This window comes from Miniopterus schreibersii, assembly GCF_964146895.1.
Source record: "Miniopterus schreibersii genome assembly, chromosome: 4".
NCBI classification, from domain to species: domain Eukaryota; kingdom Metazoa; phylum Chordata; class Mammalia; order Chiroptera; family Miniopteridae; genus Miniopterus; species Miniopterus schreibersii.
The window spans coordinates 19205646-19219633 of NC_138105.1; the positions used below are offsets into that span (position 1 = coordinate 19205646).

The 13988-nt window shown below is 48.4% G+C and overlaps 1 protein-coding gene across 5 annotated transcripts; it reads left to right on the forward strand.

Moving 5' to 3' along the window:
* The first annotated feature begins 946 nt into the window (after positions 1–946).
* Positions 947–9035, forward strand: ECSCR (endothelial cell surface expressed chemotaxis and apoptosis regulator). Of its 5 annotated transcripts, XM_081135580.1 has the most exons (8): positions 1014–1382; positions 5680–5796; positions 6915–7028; positions 7425–7523; positions 7735–7771; positions 8424–8520; positions 8693–8747; positions 8853–9035. In XM_081135580.1, exons 1-7 carry the CDS (start codon positions 1322–1324, stop codon positions 8699–8701), a joined length of 534 nt encoding a protein of 177 aa, XP_080991706.1. In that variant the 5' UTR covers positions 1014–1321; the 3' UTR covers positions 8702–8747; positions 8853–9035. The 5 variants fall into 5 exon arrangements, with proteins under 5 accessions (XP_080991705.1, XP_080991706.1, XP_080991707.1 ...); XM_081135579.1 differs by lacking the exon at positions 8853–9035 and having other exon boundaries at positions 947–1382; positions 8693–8799; XM_081135581.1 differs by lacking the exon at positions 8853–9035 and having other exon boundaries at positions 6945–7028; positions 8693–8799.
* The last annotated feature ends 4953 nt before the right edge of the window (positions 9036–13988 follow it).

The following is a 13988-nucleotide window of genomic DNA, read 5'->3' on the forward strand; positions in this document are numbered from 1 at the left end:
GTTGTGCAGAAGGCAGCCGATCAATGCTTCTCTCTCATTGATGTTTCTGTCCCTCCCTCTCCTTTCCTCTCTCTCTCAAATCAATAAAAACATATTTAAAATAATAATAATAAGCCCTGGCCAGTTTGGCTTAGTGGTTAGAGTGTCGGCCTGCCGACCGAAGGGTCTCGGGTTGAACTCCTGGTCAAGGGCGAGTCCCTTGGTTGCAGGCTTGTTCCCCAGCCCTGGTCAGGTGCGTGGGGGAGGCAGCCGACCAATCTGTCTCTCTCACACTAATGTCTCTCTTTCTTCCTCTCTCTTTCTCCCTCCCTCCCTCCATCTGTCCATCCCTCCCTCCCCCTTCCTCCCTCTCACTCTCTCTAAAAAAAAAAAATCAATGGAAGAAATATCCTCAGGTAAGGATTAACAAGAATAAATAAATAAATAAAATGATTGCATATATATGCATATTATCACAGGCTGGAAGAAAATCCACAACACTGATAATTATATTAAAGAAGATTGTGTGTAACATTTCTCTGCTCTAAATCTTTAGAGTTTAGTTTAATAAATAATGTGCTGAGGACTTGCTATATGTCAGGCATTGTGCCAGGTCCTAGGAATACTGGAAAAAGTGACAATGTGTCCACAGGAGAGAGGACTGTGGGATGTGTGCTGGCTGGATGCTAAGAACAAGGATGCTGCTGGAGCACAGGGAAGGCCTGACCCCAAAGTGAGGGGCAGGGCCCGAGGGAGGGATGCTTGGAATGTGGTTCTCTTGTTTTTCTATCAAGAACAACAATAATGAAAGATATTGGGAGTCCCATCTGCATTGGTAGCCCTGAGGAGGGAGATGAATGTGGAGAATTCAGAGTCTATAGAGCATGGGCGGCTGGTGGGCTGAGCTTTAGGGCTCAGTCATGGTCTGAAACAGTATGGGGAGGGACTGGAGTTACATTCCAGGAAAACCTGTGGGTGGTGTGTGGAGGGACATGATGGATCCCTTGGAGGAGAAGAGAGGGAGCTGGGGGGGGGGAGAGGTTGCCATCGTTGGTGTCTGAACGCAGGCCCTGGAGGGGAACACAGAGGCCCTGGCCAGGCCACGTGGAGTCCTGGAGCCCTGGGCACAGTCGTGGATGGTTCAGCCTTACATCCTCATCGGGACTGTCAGGCTGAGCAGGGCCCCTGGAGCTGGTCCCAATCTGTTTCCTTCTATTCTTTGACAGGAAGCTCCTGGAGAGCCAGCCCCCAGCCCCTCCCCCTCCCAGCACTCCCTCTCTCTTCTCCACTATGGACAGAGCCTCCACCGAGCCGCTGCCTGCCCACCGCAGACCCAGCTGACATGGGGACTGTTGGAGCAACGCAGCTGTGCTGGGTGGTCCTCAGCTTCCTCCTACTCCAAGGTAAGAGGCACTTGCCACCCTCCTTCAGCAGTTCCCCTCCCAGGGCTGGCAGTCCTGGGCACCTGTCCCTCCTTCAGGACACACATCCAGCTCTCCAACCAGGGCTGTGTCCAAGGGAAATTCCAGAGCCTTTTACGAAAGAGATCAGTTAGGTTGGGAAGTAGACATTGCCAGGCAAGGGTGAAATAGCATATGATTAAACCTTTTTGTGGGAAAATTTCCAGGGAGATTTGGGGCTTCCATAAAGTCTGGTCTCCTGAAATGTGGGAAGTGACTGTCTTGGTGTGAGAGCGAGGCCTGAAAGCTCCTTCCAGGGTGTTCTAGCACAAAATTGTCTGAACCTTGGGCTTTACAGGTGATCTTTTTTTCTTCTTCCATATGGGGAGTAACAACCTGGGAATTCCAAATACTGACTTTAAGCTCACAGCAAGAGGGATTCAAGTTAGATACAAGGAACTATTTGCCAAAGAGGAAGTAATCAGCATCCTCACCCAGGGGCCTAGATGAGATGGTCTTCAGAGGAGATAGCTTGAAAACACCTCTCAGACAGGGCTCTGCTAGCTGATGAGTGGAGAAGCAGCTCATAAGGGGTGCTCTAATTAGGGAGCAGTTGCTGGGAACCATGAGAAATCCAAGAGCTTCTGACTCACAGGGCAGCAACTTCCCTTCCCCACCCCACCCGCTCCTCACCCTCCATGAGTCCTCTGTGGAAGATTCATGGCCCTGTGCTCAAAGCAGCAGAAGAGAGTGCAAGAGTGCTTGGATGGAGAGGGATGATGCCCTTTCTTGGTGGTGGGTGGGAAGGCCTGAGTACCAGAAGACTCTGCTACCTGGTGCGGTCAGACATTTCTTTAAAAGTCTATGGGTTGGAAATAAAACTCTGATCACATACACCCCCTGCCCCCTTCCCAGAGGATAGAGTCACACATTTGATCTGGGGCTAGGGGGCTAGGCTATTGTTGAAACTGCAGAAATGGCAGAGAAGATTAAAAGGTGAGACTTATGGGGTGGCATTTTCATAGGCCTAGGCTTCTCTCAGCTTCCCTACCCACTGCCCTCACCTGGATGAGTGCCAGGGCTAGGAATGCCCTGTGTAAACTCTACATAAGCCATGCTCACCGCTTGAGTTTCCTAATCTGTTATCCAGTATCTCAGAGCACTTACTGTCTCCTTCATTTTGGTGGACTGAGGAATCCCTTTGAGGATGTGCAGACCCACAAAGGGACTTGACCATAGATACACAAATCAGAGCAGGGCAGACTTGAGACTTGGAGGATTTGAGAGAATGGGGCAAAATTTTAAATGTCTAGCACTTATTGTGCATGGACTCTCTGTAGGGCACTGTGTTGAGTACTTTATATGCATTTTCTTATCCTCACAACCACTTGAAGAGAAGACTAAAGCCCAGGTCAGTAAGTAACAGAGTCAGGACTTGAACTCAAGCCTGTCGGGCTCCAAAATCCATGATTTTAACTACTAAAGTATGCTGCCAAGGAAAACAGGATGGTGGTGATGGAGGGGGAAGAAAGAGAGGCTAGACGGAAATGAAGCAGGTAGGGATTAGGAGGGGAGACAGGAAAATAAGAAATCCCAGTGACCAGTGGCCTTTGGTTGTCTGCATGTCCAGTGGTCAGAGGCACCCTGGCCCGTAAAAAAGCAGTTGCTCCTTAAATCTCTCCTCTACTCACAGAGGAATCTCCTAGTGACAAAAGGTTCCAGTAGGGGGAGGGGGCAGGTGACAAAGAGCAGGCTACTGGGAATTGGAGCTTGTGATTTTTAACTCTTTCCAAGACACTAGTTTTGTTTTTAGATAAATGTAGGAAGACAGGCACTGTGCCCTCCCACTAAAAACTAAAGTTATAACCTTTTAGAGCTTAAATAGTACCTTAGATACCAACTGATAGGTGTTTTCAGGACATTCCTTGGATTAAAAAGGCCATTCCCCAGCTGGGAAAAGTTCTCTCTAGCCTGGGGCACTTACAAGTTTTAACTCCCCTCGTGGCCCCCCCACCCAGTGAGGGAATGAAGTTGTCAGTGATGGTGACCTGGAAAAACACAAAACGGCTTAGGGTTTGGGAAAGCATGGGCTTGGAAACAATTAATTCCACATTATCCAAGTGATAGCCCCAAGGAGGAAGGCAGCGGCAAAGGAAAACAAACAAACCAGCAGGCTGCCACAGGCTGGGCAGTCCCCTGGCCCCCAGCCGCCTCTGTTCACCCAGCCCAGGCTTGGTGCTTCCCTGATGATGGGGGCCCAGCGAGCAGAGGGCCAGGCCAGCACTGCGGTCCCAGCGCCAGCGGAGGGACGGGAATCCAGCTGGGCGGGCCACTTCCCCACGTTTTCCTTTCACATTGTTCACAGGTTTCAAGAATGATTTCATTGTGGAAAATGAGCGAACACAACCTGACCTTTGAGGTCCCACAGACACAGGGGACACATATTCGGGCACACAAGCACACACACACACCTGCATAGAGGCTGAAGGGCAGACACGTGCATGTGGTTACAAAACAGTCTAGTGAGGGCTTCTTACTGGGGCCTCCCAGTAACCTCCTCCCTGGGTTGACCAACAACAGCTGTTACTAAGAAGCCTCCATCTGTGAGAGTAAGCTGATCACCCGTTCTAGGGCTTCCCTGTCTCCTGTGTGTATCTCAGAACTTGCTTCCTGTGCGGGCCCCTACGTCCAGCTGGAGGAGGGCACAAAGATGCCCAGCTACCAACCCCAGCCCTTAAGTCCATCTTGTTCATCACATCTTCCCATCCCCTTCCCTTAGGGCGGGACTAGGATGACAATATTCACAGGGTAAAATGGATGGCTCAGGGGTAGCGGAGTGCCAACATGAGCTTAGAAACCTGGAGTCCTTGTCTAGCCTTGGCAGGTCACTGGCCCCCTGGCCTTGGACATATCACTAGTTTTAAATAACCTTCCCCTGATGTTATGTCTGGTTGGTATAAAACCCATGCAGGATCGAAGAGACAGGAAAGGACTCAGGGACACTGAATCATGAGATGGTGGTGATGGTGCTATTCAGTTACAGTCTCGGAGGTAGCCAGGCCCTAAGCCAGAGCCACATCCTTTAGCCCTCTGTCAGCATGGGAGACTTGGAAAGTTAAAAGGCCTGGATTTTTCTGGTGGGCTGTGTGCTGGGCAGAAGACTCACAAAGCTAGTCTATGCATTTTGCTTTCTCTTGCAGGCCACAGCTCTCAGCCCACAATAATGCAGCCCTCTGCCCCTCAGGGAAATACCAAACACATGGCCTCCTCCAGCATTTAGGTCTGGGAGCTTAGTGAGGGCGAGAGGAGCTCTAGGCCGTGTTTTGGACAGATCTCAGGTGATTAGAGATGGGGCCAGAGCTCTCACTACATCCAAGGCTGTGCTCATCTAGGGACTTTTTTTCAGCTTGGCCCAGTCTAACCTGCCTGGAAAGAGGAGAGAGGTGAATTGTTGCAGGTGAGGGATGGGGTAGGAAGAAAGACTAGAAAACACCAGGCATAGGGAAGAAGAGAGGGAGTCAGAGTAATAGGAGGCATCAGACACTCAGCATCAGATGATCTGTTTCAGGAGCCTTCAGTCTAAGTCTGACCATACAGTCAACTTCTTCCAACACAGGTGAATGAGTGTGGTTGCTAAGGAGCCAATCCCTGCCCCTGCCCAGCCCCTTGCCTAGCCCTTCAGACTTGCTTGCAGCCCAACGGTCCTCATATGGATTAGAAGTGTGGTGTCATCAAACCTGCCCCTCCTCCAACCCCCCCTTTGCCTCTGTCCTTGCAGGAGACAGACCTTCCTCAGAGCCCACCAGCCCAAGCCCTCTGTTCAGTGCCCGTACTCCAAGTACCCTGCCACTGAGACTGCAAATTCCATCCAGGGAGAGCCCAGGAAGGAAGCAGACACAGTCTCTGCTCTAAAAGAGAATACAGACTTGGGGGGAACAGACAAGTACATAAGACCTCAAACTGACAATTACAAACAGGGTAGAAGAGTTGTGATGGGCATAAGTAGAAGATGCTGTTGGAGCCCAGACAAATGCCAGCCACTTGGGGGTCAAGGAAGACATCCCAGAGTGAATGAGCTCTAAAGCTGAGGCCAAAGAAGGAGTTAACCAAATGAAGACTGTGGGGTGAAAGGTGGTAGGGTGTATTCCAGGCAGAGGAAACTGTACAGGTAAAGACCCAGAGGTGAAAGAGAGGATGGCTCCTACTGGAAGTGAAAGTAGTAATTGAAAAGAACAGTTGTGGATTAAAGAGCCTTCCCTGTGTACATGTTGGTTGCCCACACATGCTTCCTAATCCACAGCCACTCCAGAGAAGGCCTCACAGGTCCCCACAGTACCCAGTAAACCTGTGATGTCAAGCTCAAGCACCATGGATGGCCACTCCCCATCCCAGCCACAGCAGCACACATCAGGACTTGGTTAGTATCTGGGGCTGGTGGTAAAATAAGTGGTCATGTCTGGCTGGGTTCCTTCTCCTCTTCAGGGGGCTCAGGTTCTGCCCCACAGTGAGGGGTCTCAAGGCCAGGATCCACATCAGCGACACCCTGGTCTGCAGAGAATAAGAGAGGTTTGGTGGGGAGTAGAGGCAGGAACTTGGGCCTGGTCACAATGAAGGTAGAAAGTCTGGACTCGGGATTGATAAAGGCATAGAGAGAAAAAGGGAGGGTTAGGAGAACCCAAAATAATGGAAAGGAAGGCAGAAAAGGTTGGGAAAGGGTTACACGCTTCTCAGGGAAGGTTGGTCTTCACCCAGCAGCGTGGGAGAAGAGCTGGGCGGGGTTGGACACCCTCCACCTTGGCCTGCTGTTCATGGCACAGGCACAGGTGTCCCAAGCAGCAGCAGCAGCGGCGGCAGCAGCAGCGGAGGTATGTCCTGTCTGTGCTCACAGCAAAGAGCACCCTGACCCTTTCTCTCATCCTACCCCTGGGCTCTGGGAATTTTTTGCACTCCCAGACTTCTTTAGGAGGGAGGTGAAGACAAGGAAATGGAACAGTAATCAAGCCTACAGTACAATGTGTTCAAGAGAGGAAGAGATGGGTGACCATACGACTTTTTAAGAGAGCCAGAAATGTGTGCCCTTTAACTGGCAGGCTGGCTTGTTAGATCAGTGCCTGGGGACAAACATCCGGTGCACTCCTTTCCTCTCTCTTCAACCCTTGGCAAAACACAGATGACTGTACCTTGCCTAGTCTGTCTCTCTGTCTGCAGCATGAGTCCCTTTCCTCTGGGCTCCAAGGGCATGGTGGGAAGAGCATAATGAGGGAAGCATCCTGAATTGTCTGAAGTCCTTTAGAACTAGTGACACGAACAACCAGCATGCTAGTCATGTGATCCCACATCACCCTCATCCTCTGGGACCTCATTCTGACCTTCATCCTCATGGGACCTGGTCAGAGGGGCAGGGAGGAAGTCTTTTCTGGAGGGCTTGAGCTCTCTCTGCAGTCTTTTACCTGGAGGAAGTGGGAGGGGAGCCAGGTCTCCCTAGTAGGCCAAGTAAGGCCCTTCACTGAAGCGCCCACCACCATTCCATTTTAGACACCTCTCAAAATGTTACTCCCAAATCAGCCACCATGAGCCTGAGGACAAGAGAAGACTCCACCATTCTGCCCAGCCCTACGTCAGAGACGGTGCTCACTGTGGCTGCATTTGGTGAGAGGGAGGAGAAGATGGGGTGTGGCAGGGGGCCCCACCTTTGAACTGACTTGAATGCTGGGTCTGGAAACACAAGTTCAAATCTCACCCCTTTGTGCGAGGAGGGTTTGGCTGACAAGGCTTTGGTGGGAAAGAGCCTCTACTGACTCTCTAGTCAGTTCTGGGCTCTGCTAGGTTCCATGTTCTATGGGCGGATGGGGAAGGGCTATGGAACCCACTCTGGCCAGGGCAGCAAGCTAAGAGCTCATTCACTCAGCAGAAAAGGTGAATTCAGAACTCCCTCTGCTCTGAAGCCTGTCTACATAGCACTTAGCTGGGAAGAGAATGTGAACTCCTGTCATCGCCTCGTGTCCCCTCCGCTGCTCCCCTTCACCCACACTTTGCCCTGTCCAGGTGTAATCAGCTTCATTGCCATCCTGGTGGTTGTGGTGATCATCCTGGTCGGTGTGGTCAGTCTAAGGTTTAAGTGTCGGAAGAACAAGGAATCTGAAGGTACGTGCCTGACCCTCGGGGCCTCCCCTTGCCCCTCTTCCCTGAGGGACCCAGAGCTAGATACTGGGACTGACACCCAGCCTAGAGTTGAAGGAAAGAATCAGCACCATTAGATGAAATGGGAGTGTCCACTTGGGTGAACTTTGAGGGGCAGGTCAGGCTTCTGAGTAACAGCATGTGACCCCCAATCTGTGCCTTTGAATTTTTCCAGATCCCCAGAAACCTGGGAGTTCGGGGATATCTGAAAGGTAAGACTGTCAGAGGTGTAAGTAGGAATCATCTATCTGACCTCTCAGTCTCCCCTCCAAGAGGGAACCAAAGATTCCTGCCTTCTACACACACACACACACACACACACACACACACACACACACACACACACACGGAATCCTGACAGCCTCCACTGTGACCAGAGCTAGGGGAAGGCAGACAGGGGCAGACTTGAAAGGAAGCAATCAGGCGATGGGAGATGGACTGGGCTAAGCCCCTATTACCCCTTCATGACAAGTGTAGGAATTCAGATTCTAATATACTCCTTAAATAAGAAGATACTTATTTAAGGAACCATTTATTGAATGCCTTGTATGTGCCAAACCCTGTGGTAGACATTTGGTAATATCTCAAATTCTTAGAGTAATTCATCAAGACAGATATTTCTGCATTTTATACATTCAAAAATTGAGACTTAAGAGAAGTCGTAACTTGGTCAAGATCGCACAGGCGGTAGGTAGTAAAACAAAGATTTAAATACAAGTCTTTTGGGCTTCAAAACACACTCTCTGTTCATTATGACCCACCACCGAAACAAAGGTCTAAGTTTCAAGACCCCCGCACAGTTCCTTTGCCCCCACATTGCCCTCCCACTCCTGTCCATAACTGGTGTCCCCTCCCTACTCCTAGCTGCTCCACAGCCAATGGAGAGAAAGACAGCATCACCCTCATCTCCATGAAGAATATTAACATGAATAACAGCAAAGGAAGCCGCTCAGCAGAGAAGGTGAGTTTCTCCTGGTTCCTTCCTGTCTCCTTCCTCCTCCTCCTTCCTTCAGGCTCTTGTGCCTTAACCAGAAAGGAGATACTTTCAAAGACCCAAGCTCTTCTTTCCTCTGGCCTATTCTGTTACCACTCCCAAGAAGTTCACTCTTCCTCATTAAGTATTTATTTTGCAGGTTCTTTAAAAGCAACTTTGAGTCCAAGGATGATGAAGCTGCCCTGTGACTGACTGTAAGGAGGAAGGCAACGGGAGCAGTAGAGGCAATAAACCACATATAAATTATTTTATTGTTTCACATCTACTCCCAGATCTAACGCATACTAACATTCCTCCAGATCTGGGAGCAAGCTACCAACATGAGAGGCTCTTTCCCTTACGGACTACCACTCCAGAAACACAGCCAGTTCCTCCCACCTTCTCAAAGTCATAGGAAGGAGAAGTCTATAGAGCAAAAGCAAGGACAATGACAAAGTGGATTGGTCATTTCTACTTGCCATTAAAATTATTTTCTGGCCTGCAGTTTCATTTCTTTTAAGGTCTATGCTCCCATGCACATTTCTTAACAGAACATTCTAGCAGCTCTGGGGTCTCCTTTCCTAGGCAAGGCATGTTGCAAGGTTCTTCCCCTGTGCGGAGCTCTCTGAGAGACCTGGGAGGTGGAGAGAACTTTTTGTCAGGTCTGCCTCAGTCCATTTAGTTTATTAAGTAGGGACGAGGTGACTGACTAAAGTAACCACTCTAATAGAGGGAAGGGAAAAGGAGCTGTAAACAGTGACCAATCGTCACCAGTAAAGAAATATTGGATCTGAAGGTGAGATCATGGGAGGAACAATGCATTCTGACTAGAAAATGCCAGTGGTGAGAGCTGAATACTATAAGGGCAAATGTCCTCTGCCTGCCCCAGGGTAGACATGCCTCACCATGTTTCTAGCTATGGGAATAACACTGGGAAAGTGTTCACAGTGTGAAGCAAAGATAGGTCTATGATTTTAAATATGTTTTTACTGATTTTAGAGAGAGAGGAAGGGAGAGAGAAAGAGAGAGAAACATCAATGTGAGAGATAAACATCGATTGGTTGCCTTCCGTATGCACCCCAACATGGGATCGAGCCCATAACCTGGGTATGTGCCCTGACTAGGAATTGAACCGGCGACCTTTTGGTGCATGGGATGACTCTCAAACAACTGAGCCACACCAGTCAAGGCAGGTTTATAACTTTATAAAGCAAAAACCCACCACTTTACCCCATACAGCTTTATCTTAGTGTTCTAAAAATGAAAGATCACAAATAAGGTAAAGTCATTTAAAGAGAAGGAGGAAAAGAAAGCAGTTATTTGTTTTCTTAGTAATCTGTGTTTGAAAATAAATCTTGGGGAGAGTCAATGGAAGAGTCATCTGTGTACGTCTGCATGCAGTGTTTAACTTTATAAGCACCTGCTGGGCGAGCCTGTTTTCTTTTAAAGTGAGGTGACTGGACTACTTGCCTTTCCTGACTTTTCTGGTTCTTATGTTCTAAAGTCCTATAAACTCTATATGTAGGGAAAAATTAATCTTTTGAGTCAATATTGCTCTGGGTGGGAGCCAGAGGCAAGTCTTAGGTGACTCTAGGCAAGTCTTTTACACTCTCTGTACTTAGAGTTCCCTGTGTATTTATGTATAAAGGAAGAATGATCCCTACCAGGACCTGTCTACCTCATAGGCTACATAGTAGGTAAAATGGAATAGTAAATGTGGAGATACTTGGGAAGTAAAAGTACTAGCTGACATTTGTAGCAGAAAACATGGAGTACCACTGCCTAGATCCCACACTTCAGGATCATCGCACTTGCTCCCCCACTGCTGGGAGTGTTGGCAGCTAAGGGCTCATAGCTGGCTGATGACTGGTTGATGGGAGTGGGTGTGGGGATGAAGATCTGGACCTCTTGCCTCAGTTTCTCCCTCTGCCCCAATCCTGCCTCCTTTATGCCTCATAGATGTTCCCAGAAGCACTCACCAATAAACCGTCAGCATGCAAATCTCAGTGTCTTAGAGTCTATTTCCTGAGTACCCAACCCATGACAGCATTACTACGGCATTTCTAAAAATTAATTCAGATATATTTTATTTAAGCCACACTGCATAAAGTACATGGCTTCCTAGCCAGTTCCAGCACAAAAATCTATTATTAGGATAGTCTCCAGGTGACATAACAATGTCTAGAAGTACTAGGTTCTGTTTCAATTGTTATTCTGACTACCATGGGCACTTAGTTCAGCTGCTTATCATACTGGAGCAATTAGGTCAAGGACATGGGTTTCATTCAGTTCCTGTCTCCATTATAAGGCCACAATGTCCCCCTGACTCTGGACAATGTCCTGCAAATATGAGCTGTTAGTCATAATCTATTTTCATGTGGGGGATAAGGGGTGAACTGGTATTAACAAGACTGAAAGGCTTTTACCCTGAAACTGACACTGCAGTACCACATTAGCCATGTTGATATTCCAGCTGCTAAATAACTATCCTTTGGAAGGGGTCGAGGATGAATTCACTTAATGCTGAATTCTGCTCTCTAGCACACTATATGAGAGGGGGTTCTGCTGTAGTACCCTGCTATTTATGCAAAAACAAGACCCTGCCTCTGACAGGAAACCCAAGTGCAGCCTTCTGCAGCCCCCAAAGCTTCCCTGAGACCATCTCTCTTCCTTAATGTCTAGACAACAGGATGGTGGCCGTTTACAAGACGGCTTCCTCCCTGTTCTAACACAGGACTACATGGTCCCAAAGCAGGAGCAGGTGGTGGGGGAAGGGTGGCTGCTGTAGAGTGTCTTTCTTTCACTTCTCCCCACATCATTTGGGAGGGCAACCAGCAGACCAGTGCAGGTGCACAGTCCCAGTCGGACAGAGGGATCATTTACTCAGTATCTTTCTGCCAGGCCTGGATGGGGCAGCATCTAATCATATAGGGCACACAGCAAACCTCAGTATCACCAGCAAAAATTCACTACAGTTCAACAAGCATTTCTAAAAGTAAGTAGAGAAAACTGATAGAATTCTGAGGCTGGCTCTAGGTAAAATAGTTTAGTGTACAAAAAAATCATGGCAGGCCCCCTTGGCCTAGTTCCTGTACACAGTTCCCCAAAGCCAAGCTAGTACTACTTAATTCTATTTGAATCTGCTGGAAAACATTTGTGTCTGCTCAGCAGTACCCTGCTGGATTTGTGATGTCCTTTCTCACTTCCCACTTTCCTTTCCCTTAAATCCTTCCCAGTCGCTTTCTCACTCTTCCTGCTGTTACTTTCCTGAACCCTTTGAGCCCACAGCTTCCTCTTACCAAACACAGAGACTGAATTTGACAGTGGGAATTATTTTCTTGAGTGGTTGGTGTGCTTACACAAAACCTGGCACAGAAGTGTTCTAAATGTTGGGGTTCTGAGTCAGTCTCGGTGATATAGAGTCAGAAAAATTCATCCACATGTGTTAGTTGAGGTGTAAATGAGCTGACAGGTACATTTGCACAGCAATATCTGAAAAGGGTGCAATATTGAACCTCTTTTCTTCTTTTCTTTTCTTTTTAACTGATATAGAGTAAATGAATTGTCTAGAAAAGAAGGGGGACATGAGGTTTCAGAGAATGATGGGAAAAGCTGTTTCCCAAATCTTGTCCAGCATTTTTTGTTGTTGTTGATAATACTCACCCGAGCACATTTTTTCCCATTGATTTTTAGAGAGAGTGGAAGGGAAGGAGGGAGGGGAAGAGAGAGAGAGAAACATCGATGTGAGAGAGACACATCGATTGGTTGCCTCCCACACATGCCCTGACCAGGGCCGGGGATCGAACCTGCAACCCAGGTACATGCCCTTGACTGAGAATTGAACCTGAGACCCCTCTAACCACTGAGCAATAGCGGCCATGGCTTGTCCAGCGTTCTTGAACCTGACCTCCACTCCTAAGTAGCCCCATAATTCATAGTATGGCTTTTCAATCCAATCACCCCCTACAGTGCTCTAGCACTCCCACCCTGAACTAGATACCTATAACTTCATGCTACTATGACATCTCTGAGTATCTCTAGACCTCAGCCCTATGCCCCTGGACTCCAAGGCACACTCTACCTTTCCCTGTCCATTTTCTAGAGCAATCTGTCTAGTGTCCCAAAACTACCTAAAGGATGCTCCTGATCAGGTTCCCCATTGACAGAGCACAAGTGGCTTCTTCAGAACCTAGGCTTCTGTGAGTGTACTGATGCTCATGTACCCCAGGGCCATGGCTACAGGGAAGGGATGGAACTGTATACTATTGAAGGCTTGTTCCTTTCAGTTTGAGTCTAGGCCTGACATCTCCATATCCCACCCCAACTGTCTAAGAGGCTACTGGTTAATACCATAATCGACATAACTGATTTGGTTTTCCTGGATAATATCTCAACGAATTCCAGGTAATTTTTTGTTTGAGGATGACCATGATCACTTTTCACTTTTGCAGACCTGATCTCTGGCCATCCCAACTCACCTGCAGGCATAAATCAGTAAGAACACTGTACCGTCTACCTATGAAGAATTGGTTTTATTCTTTGCTAAAAGGCTCCATGCAAACCTGAGTGAGGGAAAGCAAGAATATTTCTTCATTTTCTTTTTACTAACCATTTAGGGCCTGGTCTTTCAGATAAAAGGGAATGGGCCAAGGAAACTACTGGCATGAAAGAGAGGAGAAAAGTCTCAGAAGGGTCCTGGAGTAGGTTGGGATGAAGGATAAGAAACAGCAAAGGTAGGGGCTCTAAGGTTGACTCCAGTATGTACCTGACCTTTTCTTCTTTCTCTATCCCTGACCTCTAGTGGTCCCTCTAATGATGCTGCCTGAAGAGCTGGGGAAGAGGGGCATACCCAGACTGCCAAAACCACATAGATCTATCTCACTTTTCTACTTTTCCAGGCCCTTAAGTTTCCAGGGTTAGGATTGGCATCCCCAAAACCTGTCTCTAAGTCTCTAACAGGCATTAGTATATATGTTTGAATTTTTATTTATTGATCTCAAAGAGAGGGAGGGAGGGAAATGGGGGGGGGGGCATTGACTTGCTCTTCCACCCATTTATGCATTTACTGGTTTGATTCTTTTATGTGCCCTGACCTGGGATGGAACCTGAAGCCTTAGCGACACTCTAACCAACTGAGTTATCCGGCCAGGGGGCATTAATGTATATTTTAAAACGACCACCCTGAGGAGAAAAATAGTCATTCCATCACGTTGTAGCCCACAGTTTGCAAAGACTTTCCCAGGCAGGATCTCATTACGCCTCCTTGAATGTCCCCACTGTTAGGCGGGGCGGAAGCCACTGTCCCCACCCCACAGATGAGCGCGGCCCACAGCGGCCAGGGTTTCCTGCTGTGCGCCCCCAGCCGCAGCAGTCACCTAGCAACAAGGCACTTCCACAGCCCGCGCTTCCGAAAGGGAAGAACCGCTTAGGCCTCTGCATCTTCCACTGTCCCTCGC